Genomic DNA, 23,197 nt, shown 5'->3' with positions numbered 1-23,197 from the left:
CTGGTGAAACGGGGATGAGAACAGGTTCGCCAAGGCTTTCCTTCTGTGGCAGCACCCTGCCAACTGTCCTGGCTGGGGGCTCACCATGCCCCTGACTTTGAGCTTGACGTCTGCCAGCCTGTGGTCTTTCCACTGTCTCCCCAGGTTTAGGGAAGACGCAGGCCCTGGCGAGGATTCTTTTGCATTTTGTGGAACATGTAGTTTGCTGTTGGTGCTCAATAAATACAACAGCGGAACAACAGACCCCCCCAAACGGCAAGTTCTCCTTTGTCCATTTGGTCCATGTGCCTTGCCCCACCCCAACACCACCTTCCTCATCAGTGCAAGCTGCGGCCTCTCCCGTGGGCTAACACCTTAAGTGTCCATTGACTCCCATCTGACAAGTGCCGTTTCTAGGGCCTTTGTTTCACCCCAGTCTTAATGGCACTATTTCTCTATGGATAGATGAATTCATCAGCATAGACTTCCGTCCAGAAGGCCATTGGCTGCGTTAGTCATGGCGGATTGGCTGAACTGTGGGTACATAGGTGAGTAGAGGGCACTGGGGGTCTGACTGGTCTGGAAAAGAGTGGATGGATGGGCTTTACCTAAATGGTTATCATGTGTTCTAAACCTTCCTGGATGAATTGGGGCAGGCAGAGCTGCCGGGTATCCAGGAAGGGAACAGGGGTTGAGCCAGGTGGGGTGCGGCTGGATGGGGAGCTAAGCAGGCCAACCGGCGGGAGTGCTCACTCTGAAAGGCTGGGCCAGGGTGTGCAGACCCGACAGGGGTCGCGAGGGAAGGGTGTGGGGCTCGGGACACAGGCCCAGCTCATCTGTGAGGGAGGAGGGTGGACAGAGAAGGGAAAGCCAAGGAGCTTGGGCAAGGAGGACCGAACGGGTAGTCACAGAGAATCAGGGCCTGCCGCGCTGACAACACGTTGACAGCTGGAGGGGCTTTGGACGGAGCGGGTGTCTGGCCCCTGAGTAATGAGCTCTCTGCAGACCACAGGGAATCAGGAGTCAGGGGCTTCCAGGGGCTTCCAGCACGGAGGGGCAGTGCACTCATGGCCTACAATCCCTCTAAGAGTCTGACGCCCGATGAGCTATGTTAAAGAGTCTGTACCAAGACAGACTTCAGTTAATCACATTGCAAGTAAAAGAGGCAACAATTTCATGTTCTAATGGGTTTTATGCCTTCCCAAGATATAACATGCAACTTTATTGTTAGAAAGACTCTTACCGGATATGTTTATTACTTTGATTGTTGGTGGTGGTTTCATGGGTGCCTGCTTATGTCCAAATTCATCAAATTAAATATTAAATAGGTACAGTTTTTTTGGTACCTCAATAAATTGATCATACCTCGATAAAGCTGTTAATTAAAAAAAGAAATACTGTGACTTTTTTTTTTTAAAGAACCTTATTGGTCCTCTAATCCATGGCTGGCAAACCATGGCCCACTGCCTTTTTTACAAACAAAGTTTTATTGGAACAACCATGCCTATCATTTACATATTGTTTTTGGCTGTTTTCATGCTGACTGAGTATTTCACGCTCAGCTGAGTAGTTGTAACAGTGACCAGTGACCAGTGAAGCCCCAAATTTTTATCTGGCCCTAAAGCTAAAGCTTGTGACCCTACAATCTGATGCAACCCCCCATTTTATTGACAAGAAAACTGAGGCTGACATAGTTAAGTGGCTTCCTTTAGGTTGGGTCAGTTGGTGATAAGAACCACGACATCTGACACTCAGGCCCGTTTCTCTGCTTCCGCTCACAGTGTCCCTTCCCTGGCTGCTCTGTTGACAGGCCCCTCTGCCCATCATGCCATGTTTTCATTTCACAGACACAGGACAGGCCTCGTGCGTGTGATTCTGACCACAGAGCAGGCTCCAAACTGCTACTCCAAGAAGGCCAAGGCCGTGGAAGCAGAGAGAGCTTCTAGGACAAGAAGTCACCTGGCTCCCTGTTCCCTCTCGTCATTAGCAGTCACCTTCTGGTATCCCACGAAAGGACACATTTACAATTGTCTCAGTTCAACTTGAAAACCCTTTGCACAGGTTTCCAGGGAAATTACTGCAAGCAGCCCCGGTGGGTCAAAACGATTTAACACACCCAGGTGCTTTCAATTTCTTTGGCGGCATCTGCTACAAACAGCAAAACCTATGCTTACCTGTATTTACCTTCCTTTGAAATGAGACTCCACAAGAGGCACAGGGAAAACTACAAGCCCCATCTAGCCACAATCATATTGAAAGGACGCACAGCCAATGTTCCAACAGCTTTCTGTGTGGGTTTCCCGGCGGGATGAGTCAGGAGAAGGCTCTCCATCCGCCCAGGACCGTAGGAACTGCAGGGAGACCCCTGCATCCTTCTCCCAGCTCCCTCCCTAAGCAGCCTTTCCATTTCCTGCCTTTCCACTTCTATTACAGACAGGAATGAATATTCGTGCAGGAGATTCCAGCCCATCAGTGGGCCTAACCTAAGTGGTTAAGAGAATAAAGGAGGCGTGTCATAAGCGCCGCCCAGAGCCTTGCCAAGATGACATGTGCATGGTTCCAGGGGGCCCACAGAGCTCCTGCCCAGCTCAGACACAAGCTCGAATTTCAAGGATGACATTTCCCAGCCAAGGGAGGAAAGCTAAGGACTAGGCGCTGGCAGCTCAGGTGCTCAAAGCTGTTGGGTGAGACCTTATAGGAACTGTCAGGCACGGGTGGGGTGCTGGCGACAGAGAGAAAGAAGGTCCTGGCCCAGATTTCCTGAGAACCTACTCGTGCCAGGCTTCCCATATGCCATCTCCATAAACCCTCACATGGCCATAAAGCCAGCTTAGTATCCTCACTGAAAACATGCAGCACCCGTGGCTCAGAGAAGTCAAGTAACTGGTCCAAAGACACACAGCAGATAAGTGGTGGAACTGGGCTTCGAACTCAAGTGCGTCTGCATGCTTTGATCACACGGTGCCACCGCCAAAGCCCGGGCCTTTCTTTCAGGGCACCGGCTGGCTGGCTGTGCCCAGTCGCCCACTCAGCAGGAGGCCAGCAGCCACTGCAGGGACGGGGGTCCAGGCAGATGCCGCGGGTGTGCTGTATGTCGGGCTGGGACCCCAGCAAGTTGAAACGCGGAAGGGTGTTGGGCGAGGGGAGGTGGAGTGAACGAGGGAAGAACAAGCCCTACTGTGTGGAGTGCAGCTGTGGGTGCTGGTGAGAGTTACGGGGGTGATCGGGGCTGGCAGGAGTGCCAGCTGTACACATACAGCGCTCGCTCAGCCCCACGGGCTCCTGAAGAGGGGTCCCCAGGGCCACTGCAAGGGTGGCTAACACACAGCCTCCAGCTGGCTCTGGAGTGAGGTGGGTGGGCGAGAACAGGAGGGGTGGAGTGCTGTCTCCAAGAGGAGGCGGGCAGGCGAGCAGAGGGCACCCCGTGAACCATCACCACCAATCCAGCGAAGAGCTTGGGGTTACCTGCGAGTGTCCCCACACAGGGCGAGTCCGCTTTGCTCCCAGTGGGCCCAGGACCCGGTACTTCACGGGTCCCCAACCTAGAGCGTCTGCGGCCCCTCTCCCACCATCAGAGGGGCCCCACTGTATGTGCTCACAGCTGTTTACAGGGTTAGGCACACCAGGAGCTGCCCAATAAATGGTCGTTATTGTTATTACCAATAGTAGAAATGGAATACGCTGCCACTAAAAAGGTATTGCCAGTTTGAACATCATTGGTAAAGAAAAACTTGGTGACAGAAAGAGACATTTAGTTCACACATTTGTCTGAACAGCCAGTGTGTGTGTCGGGGGGTGGAGCCAGTGGAACCCCCATCAGAGAACACACAGGTACCTGCGGAGGTTCACCAAGGTCCTGCCTCACCTGCGACAGCCCTGGGTGGGTGGGTGGCAAACGGATCCATACAGAACCCTCAGCACACACCCACGGTTACCTTACAACTCACCAGTTACAACGTCGAGCCATCCTACCCCACAAGGCATTTTGCTACTTGATAAAAACAACCCGTGACATTGGCCTTGCTACCAGTGTAAGCTTCAGGGTAAAAGTATCGGAAAATGCATATGAAACACAAGCCTAAGACAGAGGAACTGAAAAGCAATGTGGAAACAGACACAGGTGAGCTAAGCCAACACCATGCATGTTGACGCCCTAATTAGACCTGTTAATAGGTGCTAAACTTTTCTCCTTTGCAGTTCATCTCCCTCCCTTTTATTTATTCCTCATTCATTTATTTATTGATTCGCCATTCTCTTATTGGCTCACTTATTTTAGTCTTCCCTCATTTATTCCACACTCCACGATGAAGCCTGCAGCAGGAGGAAAGGAAGCCAAGGCCTTGACAGAAATGACCAGGTGGCAGGAGCCTGGATGGCAGGCAGGCAGTCGGGGTTTTGGTCCTGCACTGGCCCACGGGAGGTGTGTGGCCTTGGACAAATCACGCACCTTTCTGCACCCCAGTCCTTTATAAGTAGGGGGTAAATACCCGTGCTACATTCCATCGTGACAACCAACCGGGCTAATGCTAGTGAAAATGCTTGCTCGACGGTGAAAAGCTATCCACGCGTACACCACTGCTCTTTGCTTATCAGCTGGAACACAGAGGGGCGAGTTCCACAGCCCCACAACCGCCAGCCAGCCGAGCCTGGGGAAGCTGGTCCTTGGAACTCTCCTCCCACTTCCCCTGGGGTGGAACCTGGCATGGGGCCGGGAGTCACAGTGGCGGAGGCAGGATGGCCATCTTCCCTGCGCAGACCCACGGATGCAGGAAGCATCCCTCTGGCTGGTTAGCAGATAAATATTAATGACCAAATGTGTATGAAGGGTGGCAAATGGATGGGTGTCCCGGGAGCCATCGCTTTGATTGTCCCTTCTTAGACGCACTGAAGGATCTCCACCTCATAATTGCAGTGAGTGCTGCAATGAAATAATAAAAAGGATGGGGGTGGGGAGGGGAAGGTAAAGCAATTTTGTGGGAGTAAAAAGAGACCACCTGTGGTCGGGCCACCTGTGGAGGGGACAAGATTTGAATGCTGCCTGAGGCGTCCCTGGGGAGGGCAGAGCGGTTTGTGGGAACACGAACAAGCGTGGGACACCCGCTCACACGCTCAGTCCAGGCTCTGTCTTCCTGCTGAGTGTGTGAGTGGTGGCAGGAAGCCAGGAGGTAGCACTCCAGGCCCAGAGCCCCTGCTGTGGGCACACGCCTGTGTACAGAGGGAGGGCATCCCGTGTGTGGCTAGAATATTGGGAGAAGAACAGCCTACAGCCTGTGCTCCACGTGCAGTTCTGCTCCTGCCAGTGACTAGTTAATTCGAAACTCAGATTCCTTCTGCTCCGTGGAGGACAAAGGCTCAGGCCAAGCCGCTTTCCTTTTTCTCACTGCGTGTTATTTTTTAAGGGTCACATACAGAATCCCTAAAAATGGTAACTGGATTTGAGAAGCCCATCTCCATTGAAAAAACAATGCCTTGTGCAAACAGGCTGTACAATGGGACTGAGCAAGTAGGAAGTGTGTGAGGCCACTGCAGGAAAAGACATGGAAGCATTTGGGAAACCCCCAAAGTAACGCTTTCCCCTGGCCCCTCTCCAGTGCCCCAAGTTCCTCCGTCCTGGTTTACCCTCTTGTCTCCTCCTGTTCTACTTATGGGAAGCTCTCTCCCAGGGTCCCCAATTCAATATTTTATTCCCCTTGTCTCCCCCCCTTCCTCCTCCACCCCAAAAGTGAGGGAAGGCTGGGTGCTTTATTCAGCTGGCGGGCTCGTGGCAGGATGAGGGGTGCTGCTGCCCCTGGGAAGCACAGGGTGGCCCCCTGGTCGCTCAGAGCCCCCAGGATTTCTGCAAGAACCTGGCCCCTAGCACTCTTCTCTTGGCCGCGTGTGTGGGGAACAAGGGCTGAGCTTTGCAGAGCTGAGTGTCCTGATCTGGAATCTATTTCTTTTTTTCTAATTTAATTTATTGGGGTGACAATTGTTAGTAAAATTACATAGATTTCTGGTGTACAATTCTGTATTACATCATCCATAAATCCCATTGTGTGTTCACCACCCAGAGTCAGTTCTCCTTCCATCACCATATATTTGATCCCCAGGAATCTATTTCTGATTTCAGCCCATACTGGAGTAACGACTGCACACACTTACTGCCCACGGGACAAAGTACTGATCCCTTTTACTTGGCCTCAAACTAGGAGGCCCCTGGCTCAGCTCAGCAGGGCAGAACCGGAGGCCATTAGCAGCTTTCACCTGAAGAATTATTTTTAAAGAAGCTAATTAAGTCCACAATGAAAACAGCTAGATTACCGTGCAAAAACATCAATTAGGCCAATTTGGAGGTTCCTACAAGTTCCCTGAAAGAGCTCAGTCCACCTACAGGGGCACACCTTCCCCAGGCGACTTCCAGGTAGAACCTACCTCAGTAGGCATTTTCCTGACACCTGAGCAGACATGGCTTACATCCGCCCCAGAAGAAAACTGAAAAAAGTGAGTCAAGGGGCAGGCATACATCATCTAAAACTAGTGTATAACACCAACGACATCTGAACACACATTCTTTTAAGGCCAAATCCCTGAAAACAATTCCTTTCTGAGCAAAGGGTAGGTCGGGAATGGTTAACCGACTCCAACACCTAAAGTTGGGCGATGGGACACGGGAAACCATCTCGAAGAAAATTCAGGTTGCACTAAGGGAATCCTTCGGACCATGGCACATAGCAAGCATCCCCTGTGTTCCACTGGCAACGAGGATTAAGCTTCCGTTGCTTTTCTATTCAGTCCAACAGCACGAGATGTGTTGGGTGAACAGATTCTCCTTGAAGACTCAAAAGAGAGGTGGCACTCTCCAAGATGGCCAGGGGAGGAAAGGGATGGAGAGGAAATCTAGCCAGAGAGAATTCCAAATGCCTCCGTTTCCGTGATGGCCTCAGGGTTCTGGGTTCGGGCCCCAAACCCAGCCCTTCTGGATAAACCTCACGGCATCTGCCTGGGGGGTGGGGAGGTCTCTGCCCAAATGTACCTCCAGCTGCTCTGAGGAGCCACTTACATTCTGTGTGCGTTACGCACAGATAGCGCAAAGGTGAATAATCTGAGGTCTTTTAGTCTCGGGACAGACTGAAGCCATTCCCTAAAGGTTGGTTGTTGAGAGATTAAGATATCCGATCTCCCAAGACCTGGGAAATCTCCCAGCCTCCTCCATTCACAAGATGGAGCCCATGGATGATCTGAAAATATCATACTTTTCTGATTTACTAAGCAAAGTAAATCAGACGGAAAACGTGAAGAACCATATGATTTCCCTCATATGTGAGATATAAAACTGAAAGCAGTAAGTGAACGAACAAGACAAACAAACAAAAACTCACAGACACAGACCACAGTATGGTGGTTACCAGAGGGAAAGGGGGTTGGGGGGAGTAGCAAAGGGTCAAACGTGGTGATGAAGGAGATTTGAATTTGGGTGGTGAACACACAAGGCAACATACAGATGATTTTATTAATGAAAGTCACCAGTACATTTGATAAAATTAAAAATAATAATAAAAACAGTCTCCAACTTAAAAAAAAAAAGGACTATAGAGACGTGGCCTTGACACTAAATTTTTTCAAACAGCCCCTTTGTCACTCACCAGTATTTTCAGGTGGGTTGACCAAGTACCCTGTCTTATAACCAAATCCTGCCAGTAATTTGCTTGTTTATGGGGCCAGCTGGGAACTAGCAAAGGACATGCAGAATAAGCTGTGAGAACCCCAAGGGGTTGAGGGTGTCAGAGATTTCGAGTTCACTCTTACACCAATGTCTGAACGCACAGCAGGGCTTTTTCTAAAGGCCAAGTGCTGCGAGGATGACATGTCGATCTTCCCCAGAGCCCTGGGTCGTGGCGAGCCTGAGCCTGCAGAGGCAGGGGGTGGAGGTGGGGAAGCGGCAGTCAGGCTTTGTCGTGAGCACGTGGAGGTTGGGGACACGGAAACCTCTGCGGGCTTTATCCGGGTATCCAGCAAGACGCTGCTGTTCCCGGACATAAGAGCGTTAAAGGACTGAAGGAAGAGAGTGGAGTCCTGTCACTTGTGTGTCCCTCACTTGGTTGTGAAACTGCTTTGCCTGAGACAGAGGACCTTAAAGCTACTGTCACTGAGTGTTACTATGTGCCGGGAGCTGGGCCCATAACAGGAACTCAACAGACAGTGGTAAACAAGCAGATGTAGGATCTTCCTGAAAACTCGGCAAGGAAGACATGTTAATTCCCATCTTACAGAAGATGAAAGTGTGCTCCTGCCTGGAGGTGATGAGGGCAGGCAGGGTGGGGAGGAAACGGATGCCCTTAGGGCCTCAGTGACCTTTAAAGAAAATAAAAGAGGAGGGAGTAATGACAAGGCAGCGAAAACAGCTGACAAAAGGAACCAAAGAAATCCTGACCCCAAATTGGTGGGTCCAGTATTCCCAAGGAGGAAGGGGATTGGTGAGTGCCGACTTCTGATTATTCAGGAAATAAATACCAAACTCAAGACTGCCTGACAGTCTGTGTGTGTGTGTGTGTGTGTGTGTGAGAGAGAGAGAGAGAGAGAGAGAGAGAGAGAGAGAGAGAGAGAGAGAGAGAGAGAAAGAATTTCCCAGGTCCATGCATGCTGGGGCATTTGGGTGGGAGGAAAAGCTGTGAATGGGGAGGGGGGGTCTAGAACAGGTCTGGCCTTCTTCCTGAATGATCCTGACGTGGGCGTCACAAGTCACCAGATGGCAGTACATTTGTAGGAAACGAAAGAGACAGATTTAAACCCAGGATCACAGGCACCCTTAAGCTGCTTCCACGTACGTGAAGGCACACAAACGTTACATATTTCCTAAAGGAGGAGCTCACTCCCGGAAGGTGGGAGGCAGGAGATGTGGGGAGGATGCTGGCTGTCGCCCTGTCTGGAGCGGAGAGGGGGCAGCGAGAGGTCTCCCATTCATCTCAAGCCTCGTGGGCTCGTGACAGATAAGGAGTAGGTGGCTGTTTCTTTCCCAAACCTCAGCTCTTTTCTACAGTAACAAGGTGTAAACTAACTTTCCTCAGGGCAAATCTTCAGCTGCCAAAGGGAGAGAGCACAGGAAAGGGACAGGGCCCCCAGGGGATGACAGGCCTGCCGGAGACACCCCCTTCTGTTCCCCACCCGGTATCTCGCCCAGAGGCTTCTCTATGAATTTCTTCCTCTTTCCATAGAAGAAGCAACCTTCTTTTCCAGTCTCCTGCCTATGAAAAGAAGTGGTTTTGGGTTTCTCTGAAAAAGCCAGCCATGGGGTGGGCCCTGGCGGGACTCAAGACCACCTGCTGGTCTTTCTTTTTCTTTTTTTACTCGTTTCAGGTGTACAAGACAATGTACGAGTTAGACATTTCTACCCCTCACAAAGTGACAACATGATGCTAAGAGAAACAAGTCAGATGGAGAAAGACAAATACCGTATGATCTCACTTATATGTGGACTCTAAAGAATAGAATAAATGAACAAACTAATCAGAACCAGTCCACCTGCTATTCCTGACTGTCATTTAAAAGGCACATTTCAGCCCCAGGATCCTTGAATCTCAAACTCTGCCCCACATGGAAGGTGGTAGGGAGCCATCAAGTTGGGTCGAGTCCATTCTAGTCAAAGTGAAGGATGAGCCACCTGGATGGCCCTGGAACCAAAGAGCTGACCCCCCATTTGATACCCACAGACGCAGGAGGCCATGGATTGCAGGACCCGCCACTCTCACCCAGACTCTTCTCTTTTCCATGTTTCTATCATGCTCATCGTTCCAAGTCAAAGGTGTGTCCAAAGGCGGAGCCGAGATGAGGCGGTACATTTTGGAAGTTTTTCCCCCTGCCTCCCGGCCCTGCCCAACCTGTGCGAGCACGTTGGCAGCCTGCTCTCCAGCACGCCCTGTAGGTGGGAAGCAGATGCCGTCCTGACATCAGCTCCTCGCCTGTGCTCACAAAGGGAAAGGGCTTCCCGGTGGGCGAAGAGGGTGCGGAACGGCCGGGAGGCCCAGGACACTCACCTGTTCTGGGCTGTGTGCAGGAGGGCAGGGACGAGTCAGATGTTTTCCCAAACTCCCTTCCAGCTGCTTTCTGACTTTGAGAGGCCACAGCGTGTTATCTTAGCAAGAATCAGCAGAGTGTCCAGTCTTGGGTCTGTTTCCGATCAGACAAGCTCAAGTCAGACGCACTTTGGGCACCCAGTGGAGCTCATCTATGCAAGTTTTCCAAATGAAGGCGATGGACGCTTTTTCTTAGTCGGCTTCGCATTAAGCTGATGCTCAAGTTCAGAACCCAGGAGGTCAGCAGGAATGGGAAAGTGGACAAACAATGGAGAATGGGTCTCGGGGGCGTCTCTGTCACCTCTTGGCAAAGGTGAATGGCCTCCTCAGCATTCGTGGTCATTTCATTTTGGCTCAGGGGACCTAGACTTAGCCTGGCTTCCTTTTTAGAAGCTTCAGGTCCCCTGCCTTCCTCAGTCTCCCCTGCTCAGGCTTAGCTGTTGACTCTCTGATAATGACCTCCCGTCTCTTTGCACATCCCTCCAGCCACCAAGCAAACACACAAAGCCAACAGGGTTCCTAGAAATTCTGAGCTCATATCTGAATCCCTGGGCTTTGAGCTCTGGGTCTGGCTCTCAGCTGCCTGGGCTTCAGGAGAGGCCAAATCTACGTAGAAGACGGTCAGAAAGGCTCTCACTCCAGGAGAGGGGACAGGAAGGAACAAAGCGCAGCTCAGTGGGCACAGCGATGGACACGGGGAAATGCAATGGGCTCACCACCAGGACAGGAGGGCTGACTGTGTGTGGTGAGGACGGCCAGAAAAGTCCTCGGGGTGCCGAGGGGGGCTGCCCTCTCGTCCTGGAAAGCTGTGGTTTCGGAGGTAACAAGCAGTCACAAAGCCGGGATAATACCACGCAGACAGAATCAGGGAGCAGGAGGCATGAGACGTTCTCTCGTGGCTGCTGCCGTCTCAGGCCACAGCTTCTCTGGGAACAGAGTCCCCAGGACAAGCAAGTGAGAACCTCTAAGGACACTTTAGGGAAACGGCACAATTCTGCCCAGAGAAGGCTGGTCGTTACGGGTCTACTGCGTCCCCTCTTGTGGGTGGGCCTCCCTGACCACCCAGCCCACGCGGGCTGGCACAGCACCTGGCTCCTAGGTGCTCAGTCAGTGCCAGCTGGCTGGTCGACGGGACAAAGAGCTTCTACACAACCAAGACAAGCTTTTCTTCATAGTATGGAAATTTCCTGGCACATACCAGGTAGTCAATAAATATTTGTCAATAAACATTAATATTTGTCAATAAATATTAAAAATAGTCAATAAATATTAATAGTTGTCAAAAAATATATTTGTCAATAAATGTTTTCCCAAAAATTAACAGAAACGTAGTGCCTGCAATGTATCAGGCGCTGTTCTAAGTACTTTGTAAATGTCAACTCACCTAATCTTCCTAACAACTTCATGAAGTAGGTACTATGAACATCCCCTTTTACGGATAAGGATGCAGAGGTACAGAGAGGTTAGTTAAGCTGCCTGAAGTCACACAGCTGGTAAGCGGTGGAGACAGGATTTGAACCTAGATACAGAGGCTGCAGAGTCCATGCTTTTTAATATGACGTTATTTCCAGTCAAAGAGGGGTGAAGGGCAACGAGCTTTCAGTGATTGCTGACTCTGAAGCCCAAGCCTTCCCACTGTGGGACACTCTTCTGTTTGTGGGTCATCTTGAACGTTAAACAGCCATCACAGTGACGATAACAGTGACACTCAGGCTCATGCAGCCACCCGTGTAGAAACCGCAGATGAATGCATGGCAAGATGTGAGGGGTCCACAGAGCTGCTGACACAAAGAACTCAAATCTTTGATAATATTTTTTTAAGAGAGTGTGTTTTTTGGGGGCTTCCAGATACATCTCGACTACCTTTCATATACTTGCAGTTTGGCAACAATGTTTGTCATGGTCTTGGTATCAGATGTTCACATTACTTTCTGCTCCCAGCAACTCAAGCCCGGCGTGGAATCGAGGGGCTGTGTGTCTTTTAGGAGAAGTGGTGACGTCCGATGACGGTGTACTAACAGCGGTCAGCAGCACACACAACGTCCTCAGAAGCCGGGGTTAAATTCTGGCTGTAGCACTGTGAGTTCGGGCACGTCACACCGTCTTTCAAAAGCCTCAGCTGCTTTAGCCAAACAGGGATCGTAGGAATTTAAGTGAGCTTTACATGAGATACGTTGTGTGTAAAACACCTAGCGTCTCATGTTCGTCTTGGGCTTTTAGGTGATGAAGTGATGACAGATGTCTGGGTTGGGAAGGGGCTCACCTGACAGCCAAGTGGGTGAGATGCAGCTCAGGTTTCTGATGGGCACTAAATGGACATGAGAAAGGGGACGACTCACTCTGCCACCTGGAGCCAGGAGGCCCAGCTGACAATGGTGGCTCTGACTCTTTCCTCCCAATACAGGGTCTGCTGGCTGGGTCACTCCTCTAGACTGTCATTCCATTATGGGGTGTGTTTCTCAGAAAAATGATAAGCCTTCACAAAAAATTAAATCCACTGAATTCAATTGTTACTAAAAACCACAGTCTTGTTTGCAAACAAAGTCAGTCCTTTGAGGATCTCAGCTGATCTGCCACTTAGCTTCTGCTGTGACCCCCGGAGGTCCAACGGGGCAAAGGAAGACGCGTTGGCCCCCACCTGCTCGCTAGCTCCTCCCTTCCCCTGCTCCTTTAGAAGAAGCAGACATCACACAATTAGATCACGCCCCTCTGCTAAAATGCCTCCAGTTCACCAAAATAAAAGAAAAAAAATGGAGGGAAACCCAAGTAAAAACCGCAACAGAAACAGCGTCTCCAGGCTGCTAGGACAGCCCTCCCAGACTTCCCCCATCTGTTCCATTTCACAGGGGCCCCCAGCTGAGCCCTGCTGTCAGGGGAGGGCCCCTGCCCCCCTCACAATCTGTCATCTTTGACACTACTTGGATCCTGTTTCTCCTGGAGCTGCCAGGGGCCATGGAGCTCCCTTGCCTGTCTGTGGGCTGGGGGCCAGCACCTGGGCCGGAGGGGGGAGGAAAGGGATTCTGGATGTTGGGGACCTAGACCGAGTCCCACTTTTTCCACCACCTCTCCTCCCACAGGCCATCAGGCCCTCCCGTTTCCAGCCATCTGTGATGGGCGTCTTTGGGGAGACCCTCTCCTTTCTCACCTGCTAACTGCGACCTACGGACACTGAGAATACGCTGGTCTCCCTGCTCCTGGCAGCTGTGCAGACATCCCTGGGGTGACTAGAGGCTGCACCCCGTGTGGTTTCCTCTCTTGGGCAGGCGGCCATCTCTGCCCACAGACTTGGACCCTCAGCACACAGGGCGGGGGGCTGGGATGGAAAAATAGGAGGTGGTAACTGCTGACTGTACGTGCTTTCCAGTCCCAGGGCTCCTCAGCAAGGACAAGCAAGCGCTCAGGCAACATCCTGAACACGCCCCCTTCATTCATTCGACCCTGATGAGGCAGGATAACCTCAAGAGGAGTTACCGGAATTCTGGTTTCCTCTGCCACTGACCAGCGGGGCGACTGCTGGGCCGGTTGCCCAGACTTCAGCCTCAGTTTCATCATCTCTAACATGGGGACAGAGTTCACAGACAGTGCCCAAGAAGCATTTAGCACCAGGTAAGTGTTCCACAAATGGCTGTTGTCACTGCCATTAAATTAAGGTGCTCAGACAATAAGCAAACACCTGCTCATTCCTTAAAGTGTACACCTGTCCAGCCAACGACAGGCTCCCTGGTTCCGAAGGCCAAGAAGACACTGCAACAGGGGTTTGGGTTTAGCTTCTTGGCACATATCTCGTCCTTCCTAAACACTAGTGAAGGTTGTTCATGGAAGTTTGAAACAGATTTTCCAATATTCGAGTCACTCAAAAAAACACCCGGTCCTGAGTTGCGTCTCCCAGGCTCGCAGGCAGAGGCTGCCATTTTGGAACGGGGGCTCCGCCAGTGGCTCTTGGGAGGAGGGACGAGAAGGCCACAGCCTCTCTCAGGACCAGCATGCCCGCGGGCCCCTCAAGCCTCTCCCTGCCCACATATCCTGAGTCCTGCCCCCCATGCCCCAAGCCCAGGGCAAAGCAACGTCTCATCCGCCTGTTCCTGGCCATTCCCGGCCCTGCCACCACTGCTGCCCAGGAACCCTGACCTCCCCGGCCGGCCGGCCCGTTCAGGATGCTGCATGGCATGCTGACCGCGGCTGTTATTCATGGCCCCCCATTAGTCACACCTCGGACAGCCGCTGGGCACCCGGCCTAACACAGGCCCCCAAGCCAGCCTGGAAAGGCCAGGCCTCGAGAGAGGAGCCAGCCAGGGGCTTCCCGAGGCCGCCTCTTACTGTCACCCCACGAAGGGGACCTCAGACGGCACGTGGCCTTGTTCATTTTGTTTTAATCTGACAGCCTGAGGTTTCTCATTGCTTTTGCTGAGCACATTTACATGCCCCTCTCTACCCTCTCGTCTTCAGAGGCCACCGGTGGTGCCCCCAAAGTGCTCATGTGCCACCCGACCCATAAGAGCTCACTGCACATGGCTCCTGTCCCCGCCGGCAGCCACTGCACTTGGCACAGGAGGCCACTGGGGCAGGAGGTGGGGACCTGGACACCAGGTCTGATTCTCCCAGCACCTGCCAGAGTGACCTTGTTCCTTCATCTAAAACGGGAAAACAGTTGCCCTAAAGAGGTTTTACGATTATTGTGCGGTTCGTTGCGTGAGGTCCCCTTGTAGAGAGACCAAATCGTGAAAATATGTATTACAGATATATTAAAAATATGTCGGAAAACATGTATTAAAAATAGTTTTGGACACAAATTACTTGCAGTGTTAGTCTCACCTGCCCACCCAGGCTGGAAACTCCACACCTCCCTCCCTGAGCACGACAGTGTGGCTCACACACCCTCATTTGTCCCCCGAGTCTGTCGCTCAGGGCAGACCTGGGAGGGTGACTTCTGGGTGGGGTGACAAGTAGCCACCCTCCCCCGAGTATGCATGGAAGACAGCTCTGGCTGGGAAGGGAGCTTTCTCCTCCCCTTCAGCTCTGAGGGGGCTGGAGGGCGGGCAGCAGCTGATGGCTCAGGGACCCCTCCCTAGAGTCTAGATGCTTCTGTGCCCCGGGAAGCCACAGGGTCACCACGAGGCCCTCCTTGTTTCTTCAGGCTGATCCATCGCTATCATAATACAAATAACATGTGCACCACGTGGTATAGTTTGGAGAGCCCCGTCAGTGTCATCTCACTGATTCCTGGCCCCCAGCGAAAGAGGCACATCTCCTTATTGCCCATTTATATGCATGCAAATGAGACGCTGCTGAGGGACCTGCCAAAGGTCACACAGCTGGCACTCAAACCCAACCCCTGGGCTGCGAAGCCAGCAGCCGTATCTTCAACTGACAGTGAGCAGTGGCAGCTGGCTCGTATCTCAGAACCTCAGGTCTACAGGGCTCTCACGGTGGCCTCTGGGGCCTTGGAAAAAGGACTAATAGTGTAAGGATCCCTGGGTATGTCCGATGGGCTGACGGCAGAGCTGGGGTCCTCCCCCCACCAGGAGGGGGTCCTCTTTCTCCTCCTAACATCTCTCCAAAGAGCAACTCTCTGCACAGTTTGAGGGACACACGGATCCCAGGTCGGCCCCTGAGCGGTCTGGGTGACTGTTTGATGGGGCTCAGGGCTGCCCTCAGGGCCAACATGTGCCCACCGGGCGGCAGGGGAACAGGGTGAGAGCCTGCAGCCCAGATGGCCAGCGTGGGGCCCCTGAGAGCTGCAGAGGAATCTCCCACCCCCCGAACCTCACCATGAGCCCCCCTCACTGGTATGGTGTGCACGAGGCCATGTGGAAAGCACCCAGCACGCAGACCTTATGGTATTTTCTTCCCCTTTCGGTGGTGGGATCTCCTTGATGAGAAAGCAGTGCCAACAGTCACTTCGGGGCAGTAACTCTCACACCCCCCTTTCCGACAACTCATCACAAAGGACCCCCAAAGCCTGGGCACTCGCCCAGGGCTCTGTTTCCGTGGGGGGAGTGCCCCCGCTGTGGGCGTCCATCCTTCCCGGGGACGCTGGCACCACGCTGGCCCTGCTGCTCTGAGCGGCCGGTCACCAGACTGCTGTGTGACTGCTAATGTCATGTCACTTGTCCTCACCGCCGATTTATCAACTATGGACACTTCTTACGGCCTGTGTGGCGTTCACACAGCAGAAACAGTGGGCCCTCGACTATCGGTGACAATGGACTGGGGTGGCTGGTTGGGAAGGGAGTTACAGAATCCTCTGCGTGGGACCTTGGGACAACCCTGAGCTGCTCAACAGGGTTGAGGAAGAAGTGAGGCAGCAGCCACACCACTGGCGCGTCCTTCTGGGCCAAGCTGTGGTCGTCGGCGTCCAGGCAGCCAGGACGCAGGGTCAGCACACCCGAGCTCAGCCACTCACCAGGCGTGTGGCCTCGGGCAAATCATCTGAGCTCCCTAAGCCTCAGTTTCCCCCCCAGTAAGACGGGCATCATAGCAGCCGCCAGCTCACAGGGTCGCAGAGAGGGTCAGACAAGACCAGATGCCATCGGAACGAGAGAGAAATGGGGTGTTGGGACCTTGGATCCCACATCGGGCCCAGCAGTAGCCGGGAACAGGAAGCTTCCTCAGACTTGGCCCCACACAGCACTGGCCTCCGCCGCCATGGACACCCCGCAGTCCAATGCCCTCCCAGCTGCCTTCCCCTTGCTTTCTGCATCCCACCCAGCAGCCGTGCAGACATGTTTTTGCACCCCAGGCTACCGAAGCCCATTTTGTTTTTAACTCACCATTGATTTGTCTCCATTAACTTTTCCCCTCACCATTTGCCTCCTCCCTGTTCCACCTACCCCTTTGACTCCCGGGAGTTGCACTTCCTCTCCGGTGAGCTTACTGCTCCCTGATAAGACGTGCTAATCCTCTGCTCCTCTCTGGCGGAGATGGAGATTAGAGGAGAGGGTCAGGCCAGCTCCCCTTCAAGGGCACTCAGGACTTTCCTGGGGGAACTGGATTGTGGTCCCCATCTGCCGCTCTAGATTGGGGGTCCCTCGATCATGAGCTCCCTGACCAGGGAGGGGATGGGACGGGACTGTCTCAAGTGGCCTGGACACTCATCAGGCTCCCTGGACGGGTGGGCTGAGCTGGGTCCCCAGAGCCAAATGCCCAAAGGAGGCATCTCCGTGACCAGTGGGGGAACATGCTCACAGCCACACCACACCCAGGCTGCATGCAGCTGGGAACGGGGGAGCGTTCGCTTCAGGGCAATAACTCTCCCAGCAGGGTGGGCATTTCAGCAATGGCTGAGCCTCCCGTCCCCGAGGCCTGGGGTTCAGGCCATGAGTCAGTGATGCGGGTGGAACAGCGCTACGACCAACTTCCTCTGTCACGTCTCCTTGGGCAGACACTGACCACGGCTTCACAGCAGGGCACGTGAGAGAGAGAGACCTGTGCTTGCTGAATGCCACTCCTGGGGCACAGAATACTGCAGGGACCGAGGACGTGACAGATAGGAGCCAGTGCTAAGGAGAAGGAGCAGCGGATCTGGGGGGGCCATGCTATGTGACGGCTGGGGTGTCTAGAGTCAAGAGCTTTGTGGGATCAGCCTTAGGTTTAATATGAAAAGCTAATTTTGAAGAGACATGTGATTTGGTGAAGAGGAAAGACTGTCCTAGGTTAGAAGAAGGGCTCATTATTTTTGTTGGCTGTTTATTGAACGTGTGCTGTGGGCCCAGTACTGTTGGCTCATAGAGAATATAATGCATGGAATATGTACTTGTGGAGCTTACGTTCTAGATGAGTCAGTGTTAAATAAGCACACAATTATCTTCTCACTAACTGTAACGAGCAAAAGATCAGTGCGTTATGAAAGGGAGCAGGGGAGCCCTAATTTAAGCTGTGAAAACAGGAGCAGCCTCTCTGAGGAGCTCACGACAGTTTGAGACCTGAAGGAACAGCAGGAATTTGCTAGAAAAGGGTGGGCAAGAAGAGCATTTCAGACCGAGAGCAGCACAAGGAAAAATGCTGAACTGGGACGAAGTTGGTTCCTTTGGAGAAACGGTAAAAGGCTGACAGAGCGTTAAGAAGAGAAATTCAGAGAGTGGGAAGAGATCTTCACATTTTATCCAATTGCAATGGAAAGTCACTGAAGAGTTTAAGCAGGAAAGTGGTAGCATTTATATTTTTAAAATATCAGTCTGGCTCTTGTGTGGGGAAGAAAGAAACTGTTGGGCGGGCAAGAATGGGGGTGGCAGATTTGGTTAGAAAGCCTCTATTGGAGGAACTGATGGTGACATGTCCTAGCTGGAAGGGGCAGGCGCAGAGAGTGCTGGCCGGATTACACAGCTATCCTGGAGATGGGATCAGTAGGATCTGAGGATGGAGTGAAGGGGTGGGGAAGGATCGAGGGTGACACGCCGGTGTTTCAGCCGAGCAGCCCAGGAACTGGTGGCGTTATTTACTAAGATGGGGAAGAACGGCGGAGGTACGGATTTGGGTCCGTTACGCTTCAGATATCTTCTGGACAGCCAAGTGGAAATGTTGGGCAGATGAACACACCTGAGCTGCAGGTGACGATGTTGCAGAGAGCATCGGCTGCCCTCGGGATGCCCTCGGGACGGATGAGATTACCCGGGGAGAATAAAGGAGAAGAAGTGTCCCGATGGGTTGGAGGTAAGAGAGAGGCAGAGGAGCAGCCAGGAAAACAGCACGAAAGCTAAAAGACGGGCGTGAGTCAAGATGCAGGAAGCCGTCGGCTCCGTGGAATAGTGCGGAAAAGGTGAGTGTCTCAAGTGCCTGCTGGATTCAGCAACTTGGAAATCGCAGGCGAACTGAGCAGGAACAGTTCTGGAACGAATAGAAAGCGGCTTGAACTGAACGGGCCACGGAGGTGGGTGGGTCGAGTCATATTCCCAGCGCCGTGGGCTCTGAAGGAGGAAGAGGCACAGGCAGGAGCCGAAGGAAAGGTGGGCTGTGACCTCTAAAAGGTTCACGCGGGCCAGGGTTCTCGCGATCGGCGGCTGAGATGGCTTCCACACCACAGCCCTGGGCTGGTCAGAGCTCCCTTACAGCTCTAGGAGGCAATGTGCACGGGCTCCGAGAGGCTGGGAAGGGCCTTTGGCTACTGCCAGCTCCCCTCGAGCTCAGCTTCCCCTCCTCCATCCTTCGCACATGAACCCCGTTTCTTGTTCAAACCTCAGTCAGGACACCTCTTGGGTGTTGGACTCTAGTATCCCACACTGTTCCATCACAAAGGCCTCGTGCCTCCGTGGAAAAGCTCTTGCATTCTAAGCAGTCTGAAGAAGGTCTTAGGGCCTCCTGATACTCTGACCTCAACCTTGTCTTTTCCAGGTGCGTGGCCTTCCCCCAGCAGACCACAGCCTACCTCTTGGACCTCATCTCGCACTGTTCTACTTGAAAGCTCCACTCCAGCCTACTTAGCCCCCTTAACACGCCTCATATTGTCCCACTTCCACGTGTTTGCTGCTTTCCATTTAGGGTCAGTTCCTCCTCCTCGCCTCGCTGAATCTCGTCCATCGTCCAGCTCCAGCCCTTACACCTCTGGGAAAGTGGCCCAGCCCCCAGCCTCTCTCTGGCATCTCTCCCACACTGTTTGGGAGTGCTGGCCTTCCCTGCAGGGGTCCACACCTCTTACCTACACTGAGGAACAGTGAAGCTGCCCGCTGATTCCTTTCTTTTTTTTTTTGCTGGCATCGGTACATTGGAGACACCCGGTAAATATGTGTTTACTGAGGGACTGAGAGACACAGTGGCCCTTCCTCCTGGGAGGGTGAAGACTTGCAGCTCCTTGGGGCTGCACTGGCCGGGTTCACGGGCCCGACTGAGAGATGAATGTACTCACCAGCGTGGTTTCTATCGATTCCTCTGAGGACGTTCCAAGTCACTTGAGTTCAAGTTCAGTTTAAGCTCTGATCTTCACGATCATCAACTATTTCAAAGGCTTCAGAGGCCTAGTTTTCTTGGAAATGTTAGAAATTTAAACCACAAAAGTTCATGTTTTCTATTAAGCCCGAAAGAAGAGTTTTCTTGCCATTCTGAGTTGTCGATTTCCTCTGGCGTCAACCCTTCTAAACTGTTAAAAAGGCAGCTGCCTTTTTAACCTAAACCCTAAACCCTCGCATCATATCATGTTTCATGTAACAAGTGCATTTCACAGGTGAAAATTCAGCCAGCAGTGTTTTTTCCACTCAAGGTGCTGGCTGCAGTGGACACAATAACCCACAGGCTGCAGTCACTTTCATGTACTAGGAGCTCCTGTGAAAAAGTTTATACCAGCAAAGTTTTCAGGGCATCAGCATTTTGTGGAAATTGGTGCAATCAGATCTGGGCCCCAAAGCAGTCTTAAAGACATAGCAATTATTGCAGACACAAAGAGACAGGTAGACTGTAGACACGGATCTATAATAATATGCTTTACGATTTCTTGGGGACTATTTTTGCTGCCCTACATCAACAACAGGAAAACAAGAATCTTAAAATACAGAAAAGTGGCAGTCTAAAGGCAAGACTTTTTCCCAAATTCCAAAGACAAGAACTCAGCAAGCAAGAGTCAGGCAGGACGTGTCCTTTCAGAGTCTCAGACCCAGCTCCCACCCATGCCCATCAAAGTTGGTTCCAATGTGGACACACCCTCCCATAGATTCAACAAAGTTCAACTCCCACGTCCCTTGAGAGCTCCCCTCGGCCTCTCCTCAGGTGGGGCATATTTTCTTTTATGGAAAGAATTATTTATGTATTTGCTTTTGATATGCTTATTTACAAGAGATGTGAGGCAAGGGAGAGCCCAGGCTGTACAATCTTGAGAAAAGCGAGGCTGTCTCTGTTCAGTCCCTCTGGCTTCCTCTACAGGGGCCCCAGGCTGCAATCACTGACCCCCAGGTCCCCAGGAAGGTGGCACTGCCCTCAGGGCCAGACCAGGCAGATAGAAGGGAGGGCTCCCTTGCCCTGTCTGGGCCTTTTCCCGACTTGGCTGCAAATAATGGGTTTCTAAAAACAACGGCTTTAGGAGACACATGTGTTCAGATATAATCATACTTTGGAGGGTGTGTCTGTTTTGAAATGACGTGATTCACCCAATATAACCTCTCCCCCATTTCTCACATCCAGCTGCCTTCCAGAAAGACAAGATCATAACGCGTGGAAGCATGGAGGAAACAGGCCTTTCATACACCTTCACTAGGAAGATTTCTCCAACACTGAGCTTTTATGCTTAAGAAAGTCAAACTCTCTGGGGGGTAGTCGTGTGAGAGGGGTGCGGGGGTGGGGGGGTGGAGAACAAGGTGACCTGTCAACATTCCATTTAGCAGCTATGACTAGCGGTAACTTACAAGCTCTCAGCGCAATAAAAATCCTGCAAACTGCTGCTAAAAAGATGGTTTGATCTTTTAAAATAGAAATTCCCCACCCCATAGTCCCTAGACGAACCTTGGGAGCTCTAGAGGTTTAGATTAATAAATGAAATGAGGCTGACTTTCCAGAAGACGGTTTCCCGATAGGGTGTCGGCTCATTAGGGTGCCCTAGACCTACGTTGTAACAGGAGGTAGAATGCAGGCCCCAAACCTTTCCGCCATTGTAGCTGCCATCCGCTCAGAGTCTACTTCTGATAGGAGGCCGGCAGGGAGTTATGAAAATGTAGTAAATAAGAGTCCCGGACATGACAGCCCCAGCCTGCGGTTCAGGGCAGGCTGTGGGCCCCTGGCGGCCGTGGAGCGGCCGCGAGGCTGGGTCTCCACGACCGCCCGCGCGCCCGGCGCGCACCGCTGCTGAAAGAAGTTGGAGAGCTCCCAGCTCGCCGGAAGGATCCGGCGGTGGGCACCCGGGAATCCCTCCCAGCGCCACAATTAGGAAAGTTCTGGAATAAGTAAAGACCCCCGACCGACAAGAGACCCCCGCTTTCCGGGAGCACAAGGCGCACAGCGCGCCGCGCCAGCCGGAGCAGCTCTCGCAGGCCACCAGCCCCGCTCCGCCGGGACGCGCTCGGCGCCTCCCGCTCCCACTGCCCAGAACTCAAGCAGAGGGCGCCGAGCCAGGCGCGCGGCTCCACAGGACTTGCGGTTCCGGGTGGAAACGCCTCCAGGCTTCGCAGCCCGGGGGACAAGAGCTCCAATTCAACAGTGGGAGGAACGTGGACGCCCGGGACCCTTTCCTCCAAGCCCGCTCGGGTTTCTCCAAAGGACGCGCGGCACAGCCCCATGCGCCCCCGCACTGCACTCCGCTCCACTCCTCTCTCCACCGGTCCCCCAAACTCTTCCCGGGAAGCCCCCCCAAACCCAGACGACGCCCCGAAACTCCCAGGGCACTGGCCAGCCACCCCGAGCTGGGTCTCGCGAACCCTGCTCGTCGCGTTCTCCCCGCCCCGCACCGCGCTCCCTGCGTTCATGGGGAGTCACACGCAAACCACGAGAAAACGCTCCGCGAGGTGCCTCCCTGCGCCCGCCCTGTCACTGAAACAAAAGCGCAGGGAGGAGGGAGGTGGAAGAGGAGGCGGGAGGAAGGTTTAGCGGGAGGATGGAGAGAGCGGAGAGCAGGAGCCGGGAGGAGGGTCGGGTGGGGAGCGGAGACCGGGGCCAGGGCCGCTCCGGCCCCGCGCGGCCGGTCGCTTACATGCCCAGGTCGCTGTAGGTGTTGAAGAACTCCATCTGGTTGCACGCCTGGATCCAGCCCACCACCCAGGTCTCGTGGCGGGGGATGGGGGGCATGACCACGCGGGCCGAGGCTTTGAAGTAGGGGGTCTTGTAGCGCAGGACGATGGGCGAGGTCTCCTCGATGCGCGTGGGGCACTGGTCGATGGTGGCGCACACGTCGTACACCACGATATTCTCGCGCCGGATCCGCGCCTTGCAGGTGATGCTCTGGACGCAGCCCATCCTGCCGCCCGGCCGGCGTGGCGCGGCGCGGGGCAGCGGGGGCCGCGCGGGCAGCCGGGGGGCGCCGTCACGCCGGCATGGCGCCGCGCCGCCCGCGCCCGGGGCCGGGGCCACTCAGCTCGCGCGGAGGAGCGGGGCGCCGCCGCCGCCGCCGGGCGTCCTCCGGGGGCGCGTCCTCCGGGGAAGCCCCCTCCTCGCGCCGCCGCGCGGGGTCCCCGCCGCCCGCCGCCCGCCCCCCGCTCCGGCAGGGCGCGCGGAGCGTGCGCTCCTAGGACGCGGCGGGCGCCCCCGCCGGCTCCAGCGCC

The 23,197-nt window shown here is 53.6% G+C and overlaps 1 protein-coding gene across 5 annotated transcripts in view; it reads right to left on the bottom strand.

Annotated features, from left to right (window-relative positions):
* Nucleotides 1-22,927, bottom strand: part of FAM78B (family with sequence similarity 78 member B) — a 52,052-nt gene extending 29,125 nt beyond the window's left edge. For all 5 annotated transcript variants that reach the window (XR_013991749.1, XR_013991750.1, XR_013991751.1 and 2 more), the window contains exon 1: nucleotides 22,630-22,927. Coding sequence is in view for 2 of the 5 variants with exons in the window: in XM_081026413.1 (XP_080882539.1) it covers nucleotides 22,630-22,892 (263 nt within the window). In the remaining 3 variants the exon portion in view is untranslated. The remainder of the gene's footprint in view (nucleotides 1-22,629) is intronic.
* Nucleotides 22,928-23,197: the final 270 nt, after the last annotated feature.

Source organism: Rhinolophus hipposideros (genome assembly GCF_964194185.1).
Source record: "Rhinolophus hipposideros genome assembly, chromosome: 19".
NCBI lineage: Eukaryota > Metazoa > Chordata > Mammalia > Chiroptera > Rhinolophidae > Rhinolophus > Rhinolophus hipposideros.
Note: the sequence above shows the minus strand (reverse complement) of the source record. Positions and strands in the feature narration are given on the sequence as shown.